Here is a 20,102-nt window from a genome sequence, read left to right as displayed (position 1 = left end):
CAGCGTGTCGACTGCACCACACAGCTTGGTGCCGTCAGCAAACTTGCTGAGGGTGCTGTCCATGTCACCAACAAAGATGTTAGTGCCGGTCCCAGTACCAGCCCCTGAGGAACGCCACTCATCACTGGTCTCTACTTGGACATTGCACCATTGACCATCCAGCCAATTCCTTATCCACCGAGTGGTCCATCTGTCAAATCCATGTCTCTCCAATTTAGAGACAAGGATGTCATGTGGAACAGTGTCAAATGTTTTGCATAAGTCCAGGTAGGTGACATCATCAGTTGTTCTTCCCTTATGCAGCAATGCTGTAACCCCATCACAGAAGCCACCAAACTTGTCAGGCACAATTTGCCCTTAGCGAACCATGCTGGCTGTCACCAATCACCTCCTTATTATCCACATGCCTTAGCATAGTTTCCAGGAGGATCTGCTCCATGATCTTGCCAGGCACAGAGGTGAGACTGACCGGCCTGTAGTTCCCCAGGTCTTCCTTTTTTCCCTTTTTAAAAATGGGGGTTATGTTTCCCCTTTTCCAGTCAGTGGGAACTTCACTGCACTGCCACGACTTCTCAAATATGATGGATAGTGGCTTAGCAATTTCACCCGACAGTTGCCTCAGGCTCTGTGAATGCATCTCAGCAGGTCCACACAGACTTGTGCACCTTCAGGTTCCTTAGATGGTCTCAAACCTGATCTTCTGCTACAGTGGGCAGTTCTTCATTCTCCCAGTCCCTGCCTTTGCCTTCTGTGACCTGGGCGATGTGGCTAGAGCACTTGCTGGTGAAGGCTGAGGCAAAAAAGTCATTGAGTACCTCGGCCTTCTCCCTGTCCTGGGTAACCAGGTCTCCATTTCCTTCTGGAGAGGACCCACATTTTCCCTAGTCTTCCTTTTATCACTGATGTACCTACAGAATCTTTTCTGGTTGCCCTTGATGTTCCTGGCTAGATTTAATTCTATCAGGGCTTTAGCTTTCCTAACCTGATCCCTGGCTGCTTGGACAGTTTCTCTGTATTCCTCCCAGGCTACTTGCCCTGGCTTCCACCCTCTGTAGGCTTCCTTTTTGCACTTGAGTTTGCCTAGGAGCTCCTTCTTCATCCATGTAGGCCTCCGGGTGTTTTTTGCCTGACTACTTCTTTGTTGGGATGCATCGCTTCTGAGCTTGGAGGAGGTGATCCTTCAATACTAGCCAGCGGTCTTGGGCCCCTGTTCCTTCCAGGGCTTTTTCCCCATGGCATTCTACCAAGCAGGTCCCTGAACAGGCCAGAGTCTGCTCTCCTGAAGTTCAGGGTAGTGAGCTTGCTGTGCACCTTCCTTGCTGCCCTGAGGATCTTGAACTCCACCATTTCATGGTCACTGCAGCCAAGGCTGCCCTTGAGCTTCACATTCCCCACCAGCCCTTCCTTGTTGGTGAGAAGAAGGTCCAGCATGGCACCTCTCCTCGTTGGCTCCACCATCACTTGGAGAAGGAAGTTATCGTCAATGCATTCCAGGAATCTCATGGATTGCTTATGCCCTGCTGTGTTGTCTCTCCAACAGCTGTCGGGGTGGGTGAAGTCCCCCATGAGGATCACGGCTTATGAATGTGAAGCTCCTATCTGTCTATAGAGGGCCACATCTGCTTGGTCTCCCTGGTCGGGTGGCCTGTAGCAGACCCCCCACTATAGTGTGCCCTGTCCCTGCCCTCCCTTTAATCTTTATCTATAAGCTCTCAGTTGGCTCCTCATCCATCCCCAGGTGGAGTTCCATCCATTCCAGCTGGTCACTGACACAGAGGGTGACACCCCCTCCTCGTCTCCCCTGCCTGTCCTTCCCAAAGAGCCTGTATCCTTCCATCCCAACACTCCAGTGATATGAGCCATTCCACCACGTCTCTGTGATGCCAATGAGATCACAGCCTCGCAGGCATACGCACGTCTCCAGCTCCTCTTGTTTGTTCCCCATGCTACGTGTGTTTACATAGATGCATTTAAGTTGGGCCCCGATGAAGCTGGCTGGAGCGGCTGGAATTCCTTTGTGCTGCACCTCAGGTGCTCTCCTGCTGACCTGCGGTCCTTCTCCCAGCGCTGGGCATCTACTGCTGGCACTGGCATCAAACTGGTAGGAGTGGGATGAATTGAGGTTCCCCTCCCCCAGCAGCTTTAGTTTAAAGCCTGGCAGAACCCTCTTGCATCCCCAGGTCTAAGTCATACATTATTTTCAGTGACACTGCCTAACTGACCCATGGATGTAAAAAAGGAGAACAACCGTATCACGACAAAAAATAAATGCTGCTGCCTTTCAGTTTTGCTGCATGTCTCTTACCTGATTTTATTCTTGAGCATCCTGTTCCCAAACACTGATTCAAACATCTTGAGTCTTCCCAAATAAGGTAGGAATCTCCGTGCCAGAACTAACAGTTCTTTTCAGTTAGACCATACATAGCAAAAGGTGGTCTGGCATTTCCTGCTCTAGAAATAACAAATGCAGCAGAAAGAACAACTTCAGATTTGTTCAAATATTTTGAAACCTCTGCAAAGCTAGTTTTGGAGCTCAAGCAAAGGTTTGGATTGATGGGTTTGGTTGGGTTTGGTTTTTTTTTTATATCAGTGGACTCATAATCATGCTAATTGCACATTACTGTGGTTGGCCTACAGCTTTGAAAGGGTGTTGCTGTGGTGTCACCTACACAGCTTTGTGCCAGGTCTGTAGAGCACAAATGGAACCTAATTGGTATTGTTGGCTGCTTTCTGACACAGGTCCTTTGGTGTGCTGCTTTGGGAGATTTTCTCCCTAGGCTACATGCCCTACCCTTGCAAAACCAATCAGGAAGTGCTGGAATTTGTCACTAGTGGAGGAAGAATGGATCCACCGAAAAACTGTCCAGGGCCAGTGTAAGTATTTCCTTACTTGCACAAGCCAAGGGAGGGTAGGTATCAAACAGGTTAGGCAAAGGCAACCAGCTGCCTCTAGTCAGGGACTGGTGATTGCCCCGTGTTATGTGGGCATTACTGAATGTCCTTTGAGCCACTGCCTCTTGTATACAGCTTAGAGCACTGTGGGATTTCTTTAAGTAGTAGTCCCCTAATGGCTCAGGATCCAAGGATGCAGAAATGACACGTGTCTCCTTCTTCAGGCGATGTACTGAGTGCGGTTCCTCTGGACCCATGATCACTTTACATTGAAACCCATTTTACATACTTATCTTTCTTGATAAAAATTTTTTTTTTTTTTTAATTATTTTAAGGTACCGGATCATGACACAGTGTTGGCAGCACAGCCCAGAGTATCGGCCAAACTTCTCCACCATCCTGGAAAGAATCAAGTATTGCACACAGGTATGTTTGCATGTCTTTGGTATCCAGGCGGATGATAATCCTTGGAATGCCAGCTATCCAAAGGCACTAGCTTTAATGCACAGAACAAGTGGACAGTCCTGACAGCCCAATCTAATTACTTTCCCAATTGTGGTAGTGCTGTTGGCTCAACTGCTCTTTTCATTTGAGTTTTCCAGTATCCCTCCTGACTCTCCCATTTGCAGCCCAACCAAAATGAGATTATACTATTCCTGTACAAGTGGATGCTTTCAGCTCTCAACTTGTTCAGTAGCAAAATGTCCTTCATGTTGTGATAGAAAGGTATTTAGAATCGCTTTCTGACCTTGCCTAATGTTGCTCAAAAGCCACAGCTGAATTGGTGTGGAGTGGGGAGAGTGGGGAATGAGATGGCACGGTGAGTTCACCACCTGGTAGCATTTTACAGCTACAGGCCTGGATCCAACCTCGCAACGGAGAAATTATATACTAGCGACCCCCAGCTTAGCCACCGATTTCAATAAAGCACAGCCTCTGCTCAAAGGAAGCACGAAAATTGAGAGAGCATTTTGCAAGTCCTAACAGTATGCGCTATCCAGATGGCACATAGCACCTTGTACAACGTGCAGGACTAATGCCCAAACCTGATGTCAGCCTCTGCCAAAAGCTTTTTTGCTCTCATAGCTATTTCTTGTAAAATGCAGGTGTGACAGTCACTGTGGAGATGTGCAGGGTGTAACAGGTCCTTGTCTCTCCTTTCAGGACCCCGATGTGATCAACACTGAGCTGCCCATGGAGTGTGGCCCTGCACCAGAGGATGAAGGGGGTACAGTCATGCGCCCAAACATTTCCAGTGGCATAGTGCCCCTGTTAGTAAGCCCTTCTCTCACACCTCAGACGACACCTAAAACACTGGACTCCCGCCATGCTGGGCACAAACTTGTACAATGTCCACAAGAGTTACTGGTGGAGAACCTGAGCAGCCGGACTGCTCGAGGGCCCAGCCTGCCATGCCTCAGCGATTTCAACAGTGGGTCCTGGTTCCAGCAGACCTCAAACCAGAAGCTGGAGCTCAGCAATCCACCAGCCCACAGACTTAAAAACAAAACGAAAAATCTTTGGAACCCCACCTATGGATCATGGGTGCTAGAGAACATCTGTCACTTCAGCCCCAGCTCCAAGCTCAAAGCAACTCCAGAGCGGGAAGATTCGGGCTTTGATGGGAATTGCAGTTCTTCTCCTAGCTCTCGAGCATCTCCAGCATCTCCAAGTCGAAGCAACTGCCCTCACCTGGATATCGGTGGGATTGAACTGGTGAAACTCCAGACTTTCCCCTGCGGCAATGTAAATTATGCTTATGATGACCTGTGCTATAGCACTGACCACCAGCCATTAGCTTTGGCAGAGGTCAGAGCAGCTGTGCTAAGGAGCTCCAGTCTGCGTAGAGATGAAAAGCCTTTTTATAAAACAGAGAAAACATCAAGAGAGAGGGACTCTGGTCTGTCTTTGTCAGATGACCTGAGTGTTACTCCAGTATAACAGAAACAGTTCTTCCTAAGATCAGGGAATGTGGGTGTCTGGAAGGACTGCTTCCTATTTCACTTACTTCCTCCATTTAAGTTCCTTCAGATGGGTGATGTTTCAACATCAGCAATGTTCTGCTTCCTCCTTCTATCAGCTGGATCCCCAGATCATTAAAGACAGTTGCATTTCTATCTCTGTCCATCAAATGTGTTCCACTGAACCAGCTTAGTGGTGGAGAACAATGGCATTGCTGCTCTGATTCAGAAAACAATACTTACTGAAAGGACTCCTCCTCAATCTGCTCAGGTGAAAAGAAATGGACCTACCATCCAACTGCAGCATTTGGATGGAAATACTGACTAACACAGGTTGCGTTTCTTTCTCACTGAAGAAACCAAAAACGCATCCTGTGCCAGCATCAACCAACTTGCAAAGGCTGTTATATTCCTGAGAGCTTTTTACAGTCCTGATTACTTACTAATGATGCTCATGCACTGTAAGGGAAGTAAATAAATAGCAGCCACATTTGCATCTGTTTTATTAGCAGACCCTGCAGAAAAACATAAAAATGAAGCTACTGCTCAAATTTGAACCAGTAGGAAGGATTAAAAAAAAAAAAAAAAAAAAAATCCAGGCTCCTCTGAGCATGTGCTTTGAAAACAAGCAATGAAGAGGAAAACAAATTTATTGAAAAAAAAAAAAAGTTGGTGCAGCTGATAGTATCCCTTTGAATAGTGAAGGAAATGTGCTGCTTGCCTCATGATGTTTCTTTCCTCGCAGCTCCTGGCGTGGAAGGGGCAGGTGGTTTTCCAAGAAAGGGTGAGCTGCATGGGGTGATGAGAAATGGACTGTCTTTACCTTTTAATGGACTTTACTTGGAATGAACTTCATTTTTGTAAGTACTTTGATATTCAACAGTAATTTCCTGTGCTACATTCGTAAGCATTAAGCTGAGGTTCTCGGGTAACTGTCTAGCATTTGGCACACTGGAGTTCTTGGTTTTACTACCCACTCCTCTGAGGTAGAAAGGAAGCAATGCGAGGGAGGGGCAGAGTGAAGGGGAACTTAATACAAACACTACCTTACAGTGTGCCCTTTACACAAAAATGTAGAATAGCTCAACCATTTGCGAAAGCTAAAATCATGACTTGCCTTCACACACTCAAGCAGGTCATCATTTCTTCTCACCTTCCAAGCGTACAGACTTGCTGGTAAAGGTAGTTGTTTGTTTTGAAGACAGCTCATTTCTAAGGCTTTCCTCTGTTGCTTAGGGTCTAAACTGATGTTTAATGATTAAAGCCTGCAAAATAAGGAGGCTGAAAAAGTAAATAATTTGGATTAAGCTTGAACAGTCTCGGAAGCTTTTTGTCCTTGTCCCATTCCTGAATGTTGCACTGCCTACCTACAGTGGCAAATTACATGCTGCCTTCATGTCAATCAAGTTGTACGGTGAGATGTCTGTCACAGACACTGTCTGGTTCCTTTCTGAGGGAAGAGGTGCTCTGGTACAAGCTTCATGCTTAGCGATCAACTGCACGTACAATCTGAAGGTGTGGGCTGGCAGGAGAGGGTTTGCTTTGACAACACAGAGTTCCTGTCCTCTGCATCATTCAGGGATGGACACTACTGAGATGTGGTGCAGAAAAGCACAGAGTGAAGAGTTTGAATCCATCCTGAGTGAAATCCGTCTTCAGCCCAGGTTTATGCTTTGTTGGTCTGACTTTGTATCTATCTGTTCCAAACTTCCTGTAGGTTTAGGCCTTTGGCTTTAGGATGAATAGTTTTATATACCGTCAATTCCAAACCAGAGTGGTGATGATGGGCACCTTTCAGCAATGACCCGTATGGTATGGAAATAATTCCAAATCCATGTTGGGAAATGACAGGTGGTCAGAACACAGCAGTTCCTCTGTGTGTGGGCAAATTCCAGGAGCGGTGTGGGGACTGATGGGCTGAGTGACCAAGGGAGATGGTTGCCCTCGCTTCATGCCCTTCCTTCCATTTCACCTTTGCTTTAGCTCTCTGGCTTCTCTGAAGTTTAGCTCATTGTCTGTCCTATCTTACATCCAGGAGCTGCTACCCAGTTAGCAGGAAATTTTCTCATTCTTTCCTCTTGCAGAGGCTAACACTTATTTTGGTCATGTTTCAGGCTGGCCACCTTTGGAACATGCTAGTCAAGGATAAATACATCTACTCTCAGTAATTAGAATAACACCAGCTCATCTTCAACATCCTTACTTTTAGGCTTATGTTAGTCTTATGGTTTATGCGTTAGTAGTTTTTTTCCCGGAGGTGAGCTATCAAAGTCTCCAACAGTTGTGACCGGGCATCAGCAGCTCAGCCCCTTCCCGCACATCTGGTAAGGGCACAGCAGAGGACAGTGATCCTAGTTCAGCTGCAGTGGACGTGGCTCCAGGTAGCTTTCCAACCCTTGTTGAGCAGAGCACTGGTGGTTATGACCGTGCTGTTGCAGGCCCATTACCATTTTGCTTTCAATTCTCCTTAGCCATCAGCATGGGTGGGAAATTGGTGGTGAGGTGTGAAACATGGACTTGTTCAAAAGTCATGGGCAGTTAACTATTCCACCTTCCTGCAGATTTTATAAAGCAGGCACAAGACAGTTTTTCATATTTTCACATGGAAATGATGGTACAGTACCCTAAGATTCCAGCAAGGAGCAGGTAGAATCCCTGCTCTCCATGTGCTTGCCCAGCTTGAGCTACCACTGTTTTCCCCATACGCAGCACTTGCTTCAACTTAATTCACGAATTTAGAAGGGCCAATAGTGATAAAACTAGGTAAGTCATTGAGAAGTGAAGTAAGAGACGAGCACAGTTCTATCACCAATGCCATAGGCAGGCTTGGCTGCAGCTATACCTTCATTTCATAAATAAAATGCAAGTTCTTCAGTCCAGAACTTTGGACAAATACCTGTTTTTTACTCAATAGCTGCATCAAGGGACTTATTTACAGGAAGAGCATAGATGAAGCTGCACTGAGCCAGCATAAAACTCCATCCTGCCCAGTATGTTATCTCGACAAGTGGCCAACAGCGGGGTGTGGAAGGGCAACTATAAGAGTAGAGTGAGCATGTAGTGATCATTTATTTCCTAGACATACTTTGCTGGTTTACAACAGCATGTAGCACAGGGAGGTACTGAGCCAGATGCAGTGTCTTGTAACAAGACAGAGCGTGGAGCTGTGCATACCAAATGGGCACTAAAAGAAAGAGCCAGGAATTTTAAAAGAATCTGCATTAGCAACCTAAATTTTATATAAGCTCTTAACTCCCTCAAATAGAACTAAAGGTAAATGATCTTCTGTCAGCACAGCTGCCATGAATCTTTGACCTGTAACAGTTTTTCTGCGCATATCTGATCTCTTAGCTGCTTTTGTAAAACTCTCACAGATAATGAATTTTTAATTAATATCCTGGAGGAATTAAAGCTCCTGTTGTGATGCCGAAATGCTACATGCTGTCCAAACTGTATTATCTAAAAAGAAAAATAACAACCGCAATGACATACACCACAACCTTCAGTCCTACAATTCTGAGACTGAAACTTACTGTCATTCAATCACAGATTTCATGGTGCTCAATTGCCACCATTTCAAAATATCACTTGCTTCAAACTGTTCTTTAAAGGAGACATTTTTAGTGCATAATCAATGAGTTGAACCCATAGTGTCAAAAATTAGATTACTTTGGCAACTGAAAGCCAAAAACTGGTTTTGTTTCCTAAAGGAATGACATGAGCTGGAGATCAGGGATGAATTCAGTCCTGTAATCTACATGAAAAGTCTTCCAACCCTTGCCCACTGCAAAATCAGCCATTTATAAGATTATTATAAATTGCTCTTTGTGATGGGTGTCTGTCTTTTAACATGTTACCAACTTGGTTTTACCTTTGTGTGTATATAGTTGTTGGGTTTGGGTTTATTTTTTTTTTTTTTTTCCTTCTGGGCTCAGCATTAGTACTTTATGTTGCTTCATACAACCCCATACCTATATTTTAAGGAGGGGACAGAATAACAAAAGATGAAACAATAATGCAAATTTCAGTTTGTCTTTCTCTGATTTCTTTTTACATTTGTTGATATTCTTGCTTGTGATTTCTTTGTTCTCTTCTCTCTCCTCAAGAGTTTTGTATCTTCATTTTTCCCTTTAAAGAAACAGAATTTTAACTGCATAGATTTAAGGTGTCCCCCTCATATCAACTCTTTTCCTGAGGTAAGTTCTCCACTAATTTGCCAACAGGAAGGTGTGCACTAAGGAAGCTTTGCAAGTCTAATGAAATATTTACAGGCTTTTGTAAGTGTAACTTATTCCATCTCCAACACGTCCCCTCTACTTACCCAAAAGAGAAGAAAACACTACTGCTGGGAGTACGGTTGTCCCCACTGTATTTGCATCTCCACAGCTGTGTCAGCCAGGGACCACGCTTCCTCAGACCCTCGCGCAAGCAGAGCTCTGTGAGACAGTTTCTCCATAGACATGGCCTTGCTCGCCCTCCTCCTGGCTGCCTACCCTTTTCAGTCTGATGCAGAGACCTTAGGCATGACATCACTAACGTCTTCCCATCTCGTCATGTGACTTTTTCATTTAGTTGTGCTGGTTTTGATTTGTCATTACCTCTGACCACGGCAGCACTTCTTGCCAACCTACCTTTCTGGGTAACTACTGTACATAAGTAGATGACACACCTGCTTCTATGCAATTTAAAGCTGGACAAGTGTATACTTCTATATTTGCAACACAAAATAAAGAGACACTAATGGTGGCTATTTGTTTCCCTCTCTGCTAAACACTCTTTGCACACAGGTTAAGAGGACACTCTCTCTTACTGAGAAGTGTTGCCAGTCCTGAAGGGTTGAGTGGCTTGTTCCCCGCAGCCGCACAAAACTGCCCCATGGAACAGTTAACTGCTCTGAGTCTGCCAAGTGCCTTTGGATGCACAATTTTTGATACACTGTAGGCTGTGAACTGAGACTTTTGAGACAGAGCTCACCTCAAAGGAAGCTGTCAAGCTTTGTGCGGATCAGGTTCTAAAGGAACTGTAACTAATGGGTTTTGGAACCAATGTTAGCTTCTATATGTCTTAGAACTGGGTTTGTTTTAGGAAATATTAGATGCTAAAGCCTAAAAGCACAAGAAACACTGAAATAAATAATTTTTGTCCCTTCTCTAAAGAAATTCTTGAACAAAAGATATTACTGCCCCGTGATCAAACCACACTGGATGTCTTTTTTCCTTCAGTCTCATTTATTTAGTAGCATACACACTTCAGAGTAACAAACACTCAGCCAATACAGTCAATGTCAAAAGTGACCATGGTCAGCATTGCATTGTAGTGTTCAGAACGGATGCACTGTGGATGATACAGGCCATTTGATCTCAGTACCTTAAGAATAACAAATAATAACAACAGCAATACAAAAAAAAATAGCAAGAGCCCTCTGAGATACTTAAGGGTTTGGTCCAACTCCCATTGAAATCTTTCCCTATAATAGGAACTGGATGAGATGTTAAGTGAATTTCCCCCCATGTAAAATTAAGAGGGATTTAATTTCTACCACTTTGGTTAAATCTCATCCAAATTTATATCCTTGTGGGGCCTCAACATCCATAGTTTTTAAACTTAGCCAATGTATTTCTTTGCGCATTTCTTTCTATATTGCACCTTCCTCCAAAGAATCTCACAGCATCTTGCAAGCAATAATGAAGGACAGCCTCACACAATTCCTGTGAGGTAAATAGGTGCTACTCCCATCTGTAAAATGGGAACAAAACTGAGGCCTAGGACAGTTGTCCAAGGCCAAAAAAAAAACCAAGTCACTGACAAAGTTGAGGGAGAGAGGTCCTACTGCTAGAGTCACACCAGAATGCAGCAGCTACAGCAGTAAGCATTGCTGCATCTAACTAGTGAGTTAAAGACCTTGGTGCCTAAGTGAGAGGTTAGCTGTTCAGCACCACAGTGCCTCTGGGCCAGCATATCTTACCATGCTGTGGAAACACACGTGCTCTTGGTGTCTCCAGAGTGAGGCAATATCTCAGCGGAGGCATTAAAGAACTACATTCTGGTCTTGTATGTGAACAAGTACTGTGGTTATCATGCATCAGCTCTTCTATGTTACATGCCTGTGCACAGGCAGCATGTTGCCCCTCTGGTAAAAAAGCTTATTCAAGGCAACTCACCCCATAGTGTAAGGGTACACTGCTTCCTCACACTCACGAGTGTACCCAGACAGGGCTCTGGGCCGGCCAATGTGAAACAAGGTATCAAACTTACCCTGTGGTAGTTTGCTCATAAGCTCATAGCCTCCAGCCCCTTCGGGCTCCGGGACTTAGTTGCAGTCCTACAGGTGCAGTTTGCTAGTGAAAAGCTGCCTCCTTTCTCCTTTCCCATAACAGCAGCAGCAGATTGTGGCTTCTTCCCTTCTAATCCCTTAGGGCCATTTCAAAACTAACTTGCTAGAACTATTTATCATCTAGAACAAGTTTCCAGACCAGGGTCTGCTATAGCAGAGGTTTTCTTTTTTCCCTGACCTTTTCAGCTACTGCAGAGGAATGGATCATTCTCCATGTTTCCCCCCACCAAGATCACATACTGCAAACCATCCAGGTGCTAGCAGCAGTTGATTTTTTTAAGCTACTGGTACCACATTGCTTCTAGTTCTCCTTTAGAACTGGACAGTCATTCTAAAAGTTTGTCTCAAATTCTCAACTGACATTTAAGCATCAACTTTCACCCTCTAAATCTTCCCTCTAGAAAATAAGTTACACCGGTGCAAAAGATTCACACACATGATAATAGAAGAAAGAAATCTAAGTCTGAAGATTAATTAGGCAAACCACTAATTAATTCTATAATTTCTAACTTTTCTATTATTTTTTTTATTATGGTAGGACTGCAGGCAATTGCAATCTCATAGAAAAGGTATTGTTATTAAAGTCCTCCCCTGTAAGACCTATTTACTTCCTATTCTCCTTAAGCCCTGCTAACCAATGGCTTACCTGTTGGCTGCAGGAAAGGAGGAAGACTTTTTTTTTTTTAATTGTGTGAAACTCACCACAGATTAATTTGTCATCTCATAGCAATTCAAAGGTTAGGAGGTATCTGGAATGATAATATGTGTGCTCTCTATTGAAGGCTCCCTGTCACTTAAAAAAAAAAAAGTGTAAACCCTCTGAAACATCTAAGTGAAAAATTCATTTACATACTGTCATGAAAATAAAAGTGAGAGGGACTCTAGGAGGCCATAGAGGTCTGCATTTGCAGTGAACTGCGAAAATAATTACCAGTTTCAAACAAGTTATGTTTTAGGATGAAATGTTTCCATGCATCATTAATTCCTACAGAATACCCACTCTATGTTGTCTACCTTTTAGGTGACAACTGAGCTTGAATTTTTAATACTGCTGTTTTGTTTAGAGGTGATGAAAAAGTCATTAAATCTGACTGATCTCTTAGCACAGTAGTGTGTTATCTAAAGTAACTCCTTTTAGAAATTATTTTAGGCTCTTCAATTCTAATCACAAATGTTATAGATAGATTTTGTTCCAGATCTGGACCCCACAGTCTTTTTTTGCTCATGATCATGATTATTACTGAAATAGCAGTTTCCCAAAGCATGAAGTCACCTTCATATACCCTAAAGTGCTCAGAATCTCTCCTGAGCACAAGACACCAGCAAAAGACAGCAATTTCTGATCAATGTGCATTACTAGCTTTAGATATTGAAAGGCGATTAACAATCAAATAGTACTATAAGTCTTGTCCTCATTTTGAAAACTGTATCATCACATTATTCATGTTAAAACCTGGAATGTGAGTGAACATGTGAATACCGATAGTATATATACTGCTAGTATTTAAAGAACTGTTCAAGTGACTAGAGGCAACGAACAGAGAAGGTATGTGAAGCCATTACAAGAAATGACTTCAGTCTTTCTTGATTTTAACCTAAACACTGTGAATTTTCTGTGGCTGTGCGTGGGCCACAGCAAAAGATGAACCACAGCTGGCCCTGCGATTCCAGATAGGGACTAGGGGATGTGATATATGGACATTCCTTCCCCCAAACTGCCCTGAGTTAACAGCTGATACCTTGGAGGAAGGATGCCTGGGAATTATCTCATCATTAGTGTAATTCTGTGAATACAGAAACATTACCTTCCTGATCGCTGCGCTAGCCTATACACTTAAGTGGCAGCATTGTATTTGGGAACAGGAACATGGCCAAGAAGTCATGTGCATTAGGAGACAGTCAAACCATGATCTTCAGAGATCACATTGGTTGCTGGCTACTAGCGCATGCATGTGCGTGCACGTGTGTAGGAGTTTTATCTTTAAAAATAAACAAGCCTTGAAAAAACCCCTTAGTTCCCTGGTCTGTGTGTGAAAAAGTCATTACTGATTTTCAAAACTGCAGTTCAGCTGCAAGAGGCCAAACTTGCCAAGCTAGGCACTTTTCCAACAGCTCACCCAGTCTGAAAGTCAAATGTTTTTGGAGACAATAGGCTGCTATTCTCTCCCTAGAGTTTTTGTAATCTCCTGAGAGGCTACATAAAAAGCAAAGGCTGTTCTCGGATAGAAGTGAATCAAGGCTAGGGTAGGGAAGAGGAGGAACGGTCAACAGCAGTTGCCACATCCAGCCACTACAAACTGCTGTCTCCCTTTGCTCCAGGTATCTTGTGATTATCATCCATTTCCACCTTGCGCACACTGTAACGATGCAGCAGAAGTTGTTGGTCCAACCTTTAGTGTACACAGGAGCAAGGAGACTTGGAATTAGGGGGAATAAAACCACTCTTGCTGGTTTCAAAACTACGCATTTCCCTGAACAATTGCTATTCCTACCCTGAATCGCCAGGGACTTGCTCTGGTTCACTAAGAGGTAATTCGGAGTCCCATCTGTTTGCCAGAAATCAGAATCATTCTGGTTTACCACACAGACCTCTTGACTCATGCTGGTGTGATTCCTGAGTATGGAGATCTTCATTCTCTGAGGACCAGTCTGAAGTTGGGCTGGTGCAATACAGACCAATCTGGAGTTAGTTAGGTTCATAGAGGGCTGATGCAAAGTCATTTTGATCACTAACTGCTGGGTTCTGGATGCAGCTCCCTCTGCACTGATGACCTCAGGAGTTCAGAGAGAGTTAAAGGTTTCCTTCTAACTGAGTGATCCCAGTAGAGCAGAAAGTTACAGAGCAGCCCTGCAAGTTTTGTGCCATTCTCAACTCATCTTTCAGTGATGCTTTCCAAGATGCCAATCAAATTGTCCAATCCCAATAAGTACCCATCCTCCCTGTTGCCTTCTTGCCAGGGGATCCTGTGATCCAGTGTCTGCCCATCAGGGAGAAGGGTGGTCTTTCCAAAATCGATCAGCCACACATTGGCATTCCCACTGCCATCATGTACAAAAAGTAGTGAACTTCCAACGACCTGGAAGACAGATTGAGATGATGTGGTTAAAAACACATCTTTAGCTCTCCCCCATCACTTAACGCTTCCCACTAAGAAGATGACCTCCCCAGATGACCTTCTCACCTGTGACTCAACAGACTTTTGCGCTGCACTTAGACACTGACAATTTACATGCCCCATTTGCATAACCACATCAATCAGTAACGTCTAAATGGGCATGCAGATGGGAAGAGGGACCCAGTAGACAAAGGGCAGAAAAGCAATTCTCCAGCTCACTTGGCAGCAGGTCTCAATTTGAGCAATTCAGCAAAAACCCAGTGACTACTTTCAAAGAAAGACCATGACACATGATTTACAAAAATGCCTCTAGTGACAAGGGGAAATCAACTAGGTAAAATAAAACATCTGATCTCAAAATCCTGAGCTGTAACAAGCAGAGTTTACAATACTAATGATGCCTTCTCCACAGCAAAGCATACAAGGAGAACACGTAGAGCAGAATTATATAGTATTTCAACATAAATCCAGTATAACTAATAAAGCCTTCATTGTCAAACTACAGCTGAACACTACTGTACCAAATGCAAGCTTCCACAGTACCATTCCTCTGTAAAGATTCCCCCTGGAACACACCAAGATTAGAGAAACCACAGGAAACTGGTACTAATAAACCATTCCCTGCAGTGGCCCAGAGCTGGAATGTTATAAAGATGGGAGGATTTATTATTCCTCTACTGGTTTAATCTTCTGTATCATTGTGACGGAGGCTTTGTGGTATCTATGTTGTTAACATATCTTAGTTTTCTTCTACTACAAACTCCTTTCTACTAATACAGCAAGCTATTCTAAAGTACACCTGAATGACCAAATGAATCAGCAAAGCACATCGACAGCATTACACGCACTGCTCACCTCATGTCGCTTGAAGAAGTCTGAGGATTCAAGAATGATATGAATTTCCTGCAGACGCTTGAGGTATTTTTTCTGGAGGAAGAGAAGAAAAAAAAACCAAACAACCCATAAACATTTAAGTAAAGAATGAATGAAGATACTCAAGTTTACAAGAGTCAATATAATAAAGAAATCATGTTAATTTTAGGCTAGAGATCCTTCAAAACAACAGGTTCATTTGAAAGTCAATCTGAAAATACACTTCAACAGGCTTTCATAGTGAAGGAACAGACTGGAGTTCCTCGGTTGCATGTGTTACACCAAGCATACTTATCTGTCTTGCTTTGGATGCACTGAGACTTTCAGCATCCTTTTTTTTTTTCTTTCTAATAAAGAGAAAAAAGTTTCAGGCAATTAAAAATCTTTCCATTTTCCACAATGAATAGAGAATGAAATTGTGTTGAGAGACAAGGAACTCCAACCATGTGATGGGGGGAGGGGGGGCCAGGAATAAAAAAACCCAAGGCCTAATGCATAAAGTTCTAGTAAACATTTTTAATGCTGCCCTGTGCTCCCAAGCCTCTTCCTCCTGGAGGGCTAATCTGCCTTCATAATGGCTTCTACACTGCATCAAAACACTGTGGCATCCTTTGAAGTTCCAAAGACGAGACATGTTATGCCATCTACTACATGCCTGCTATGCTACCCGTGAAGTAGCATACAGGAATTACTCTTTGAGGCAAGTCTCACACATAGCAGCACAGCCAGCCACGAATCTCGCTTCCTGCCCCCATGCTCTGTTTTTTTTCCTCTCCAGGCTGAATTCCCAAATCACAAGTTTTCCTGCCAACACAATCCTTGCTTAGACATCATCATCCCTCTGATGCATCTAACACCCATGGTCAAAGCTGACAGCAAGCCACAAGTTAGCTTGACTGACATTTTGCTAGCATGAGGAACTTGGGGTGAACTCATGGCAAGAGCTGACAGAACTGGTCTCAGCCAACTACTTCTCACAGCCCACCAAGTCCCCATGTCCACTCCATCTGCTGAGAGGGACTAGAAGTTGAAACCACTTTCTTCCTTGGTAGTTTAATTTTTCTTGTACCAGATCTTGGGTCCAAGATCAGTGAACCTGAAGAGTTCAGACTCACCAGAATAGTTGTGTTGCCCTCAATGAATTCCACAAAAACCTGTAGAACTTGCTCCTGTGTCTTCGTAGTTTTGAAGTTTGTGTTACATGTTCCATCCGCCTTCTGCACAAAAATGCACAAAGATAGAGACAATTTATAGTACACGCGTATCATTCCCCTCATCAGTCAATCCTCTTGAACCATCAACAGCTCAGCTCTTGCTAAGCAGATGAAAGCGAGTAGGTGAACAGGAAGAGAGCAGATAAACCAAGAAAGAAGTGGAGGAGAAAAGACAGAAAAGCTGATTGGATAACTTTAAATGGCACTTCATTTCCTGTTGAGTGCAGTTAAAAAAACAAAACAAAACAACTCATCATATTACCAGCCTGCAGGAGGGTTCTCTCACATGCCAATACTAGCAGTGCAAAGTTCAATGGGGCAAACCACAGTGACCTCTTTGGTTGTTCTCTCATCTAGCTTGGTGTAGTCAAACCCTGCTGGGGGTGTAAGGAGACATTTTCAAACCCAATTTTACTAGTCCTTTTTGTTTGGTTTTGTTTTGTTTTTGTTTTTCAACAGGGAAATCAAAGAATTGTGGTTAAGACTCAGTTCCCAATATACCTTTGCACATTAATGCGACCCAGGAGTCACAGAACGGAAAGTTAGTTGCAGACAAGAACAACTTGGGATTTGCAAAGGTAGCAGTGACACAAACGCTAGCAGTGACAAAGCAGGTGTGTGACTTTTGGCAAATGACAGCACGGACGTGCTTGTATCCAACTGGGTCCTGGAGAAATTCAGGGTATTTTTGTGCTAGCTGTACGGCTCAGTACAGAAGCATCCTGCTACTGAAAAAACAAGTCTTTTTATGTGCAGGTAGTGACCAGTTTGTGCTTGTGGAGCTACAAGTAAGAGCAGTGCTTGAATCGGAGATATCTGTCAACATAGATATATGAATATGCGTTTCTCCAAGAACATCCCTGTTGCTTTAAGAGACACAAATATGAGTTTTTAGGAGATGCATGTAGAATATAGCAATTATTGCAGTTGGTAGCCTGTATCCACTAAAAACCTGCAAGATTATCAAACTGTATTCCTCTCATTGTATCAGTCTAATGAAATCCCTCATTTCCATTATAAATCAACAGCTCATCAAACTTTGTTCCTTCCTACGTGTTAAAATTCAGTGCACCAAAACTAGGTAAATTCAGCTCCAGTCTCAGCAGGTGAAACACTATTTACTCCACAGCAGAACTCGGCCCCTAGTATATACATGAAAAAAATCTGATAATGCTAAATTTCCAGATTTATCATGCAAGAGAATGAACTGACTGAATGGCAAAGCCATGCAGAACAGCCTCCCACCTACCAGACTTTCTAGCAGCAGAATAAACAGAATTTTATTCCAAGGCTGTGGGCCAGATACAAGTGTGGCATGTCAGCCTGATGAGATGTTTAAGTTATGTAAGAGAAGTTCAGCAGGTAGGCAGTAAAAGTTAGGAGCCATCTGATCTCATGCATGATAATACTCAACAGCACATAGAAATTTGGAATTTAGTCTGATGTCTCGTACCTCTTCACTGGAGTAAGGTTGTTTTAAAAATAGTTTCCCTCTGTGCCCCAAATCCTAGACCAAAGTCTGAATTAGCTGCTGCATTTTCCCTTTTCATCCTTTTTTATATGGACAGACTAGCTGCTTGCTTCCCTGTTGTTTAAAAACACTTTCATGATTTTGTTCCTTTGCAGTGGTTGGCAGGAAACGTAACTGCTGCCTATCCTTATTTGCTGTAAACAACATCCAGATTTTGAATGGCACCATTTCTCATATTCTATACCAGGTCCTTGCAACAACTCTGGATGTACCTCATCTCCAGGAGGCACCTACCTGACTCGCTCCTTGAAGTCATACATACATTCCTGCACAGCAGAGCAGTACCTTGCACAGTGCAGCTAGTGTGCCGCTTTCAGCGCTTCTCACTAGATGTGACAGTGACACAGCTAGCAGGAGGGCAGGTTTGGCAGCTCCATAAAACAGTGCTACCTATCTTAACCTGTGTGGTCTTGCTCAGATTCCTCTGCAGACTTCCCTTAAAGGGCTCTGGGTTAAGATTGTGGCGTAAATGAATTCACAAAGATTTATGAATCAAATCTGAGGTCCTCCTGGGAAAATGGCTATCTCTGATCTATAGCTAAAGGAATGGTACCAAAGGAAGAAGTAACTTCCCAAACTGTACAGAGATTCAATGGGAAGCCAGAATTCCTGATTCTCAGCCCCATCCATCTCTGCTCTGCAAAACTATTAGCTTAGTGTAGTAGAGACAACGTTGGTGATTCCTAGCCTTCAGACAGCCCCTTCTAGAGAGGAAACCTGCATTCTGAATCTGGCAGGCACAAGAGACAGCGTCAGGTGCCAGTTCGAACTATTTTTGGTAAGAGGAAGAGGGACAAATCCCATAAATGAACCTGTACTGATGTCAGAGATACGGAACCAAGGCAAGGAAAAGAGATGGATCAACCTAAAGAGAAAAGGCACCCCACAGATGAAGGAGTGCATATGGTGAATCAGATCTCATTTATTGGCAGCCACTCCACAGAAGGGCTTCTATGATTTCAGTTTCCTTGTTTCTGCTTCTTACTCCAGCAGCCACAGGGCAGGAATATTTCTGAATGACCAAACCCAACATATCTGCTCAGGTAACTCCAGGAATTATCAGCATAATCAGGGAGAACAACCCCTTTTTCCCATCAACCACTAGCTGGCACCACTGATCCTTATAGGCTCTCCTCTCAAAATGGGGATCTCTGCAGCACGGCTTTGCTCCTCTGCAAATATAGAGAACTGGATGTACAGTTCAGCTACAGTGAAACAGTGTGAAGAGTACGGACTGGCTGTATTACTTGAACACTCACTTCTTTCACCATTTCTCCATGTAAAAAAAAATAAGAGAATGATACCTACATCCCTCATAACAGCACAGTGAGACAGAGGAAAAGGTAATGTACTGGAGTGCTTCAAAGCATTTCCTGTGCTTAATAAAAGATTAAGTATTTGTGTCCTGTTTTGCACAGTCACAGCACTGTCTCAGTGGAGGGAAATACCACGAGTCTGTGTGCCATACTGCTCATACCCACCTCTGATAATCAGCCGAACCATAAACAAGCCAGGAGGTTTTACTGGAGCTCCCCTGTGCTCCCTTAGCTTAGTCACTCTCCAGGACTCAACATGAATCTGTAAGTCTTCTACACTGACCAACTGTCTTTCTGAGAACATATGTAAAAGGTCTTGAGATCATCTGGGTTTCTGATTCCATTACACTGAGCATCCAAAGACCTAAGTGGTTTAGGAATAAAACAGGTATCTTGATAACATCATTAGATGGCTAAAGGGTAAGACAGAAAGTGTCTTGGCTGGACTGGAGCCAGATCATCTACCACCAAGACAGCTCCTGCATGAGGATGCCTGTGTCTAACAGCCAGGAGTGGGTGGCACAGCGTACAAGGGGCCAGCACAGCATGAGCTGGAAGCCCTAGCTCCTGTATCACAGCAGGAGAATCCGTGAACGAGGAAGGGACAAGACAACACAGGGAATCAGAGAAGAAAGGGGTGTTGTCAGCATCATCCTCTTTTATCCCTTTCTTCTTCCTATGTGCTTGAGCTACAAAATAGAAGCAAAACTAATCCAGATTATAATTTACAAGGTCTTAACATATCTAAATTAAATCTATGTGCTCTGGGAACATCCTGAAATCACACAGAGTAACCCATGCTAACTTCTTCATAGCTGTCCCGTCATGGGCTTCAGGTAACAAGTACTCACCCAGGGTGCGGGTG

The 20,102-nt window shown here is 43.6% G+C and overlaps 2 protein-coding genes across 4 annotated transcripts in view; one reads left to right on the top strand and one right to left on the bottom strand.

Annotated features, from left to right (window-relative positions):
• Positions 1-9,590, top strand: part of LTK (leukocyte receptor tyrosine kinase) — a 108,360-nt gene extending 98,770 nt beyond the window's left edge. For both annotated transcript variants that reach the window (XM_054828571.1, XM_054828572.1), the window contains 3 exons: positions 2,740-2,874; positions 3,228-3,318; positions 4,057-9,590. In XM_054828571.1, coding sequence (XP_054684546.1) covers positions 2,740-2,874; positions 3,228-3,318; positions 4,057-4,833 — 1,003 coding nt within the window. In that variant the 3' untranslated portion in view covers positions 4,834-9,590. The remainder of the gene's footprint in view (positions 1-2,739; positions 2,875-3,227; positions 3,319-4,056) is intronic.
• Positions 9,591-10,038: 448 nt separating this feature from the next.
• ITPKA (inositol-trisphosphate 3-kinase A) overlaps positions 10,039-20,102 on the bottom strand; it is a 40,297-nt gene continuing 30,233 nt past the window's right edge. The window contains exons 5-7 of one of the 2 annotated variants that reach the window (XM_054827481.1): positions 16,292-16,393; positions 15,159-15,230; positions 10,039-14,264 (exon numbers count right to left, since the gene is read on the bottom strand). In XM_054827481.1, the coding sequence (XP_054683456.1) occupies positions 14,061-14,264; positions 15,159-15,230; positions 16,292-16,393 (378 nt within the window). In that variant the 3' untranslated portion in view covers positions 10,039-14,060. The remainder of the gene's footprint in view (positions 14,265-15,158; positions 15,231-16,291; positions 16,394-20,102) is intronic. The other variant, XM_054827479.1, reaches the window with a different exon arrangement.

This window comes from Grus americana, chromosome 5 (genome assembly GCF_028858705.1).
Source record: "Grus americana isolate bGruAme1 chromosome 5, bGruAme1.mat, whole genome shotgun sequence".
Taxonomy (NCBI): Eukaryota; Metazoa; Chordata; class Aves; order Gruiformes; family Gruidae; genus Grus; species Grus americana.
The sequence above is the reverse complement of the archived record's forward strand: the minus strand, read 5'-3'. Positions and strand labels throughout refer to the sequence as shown.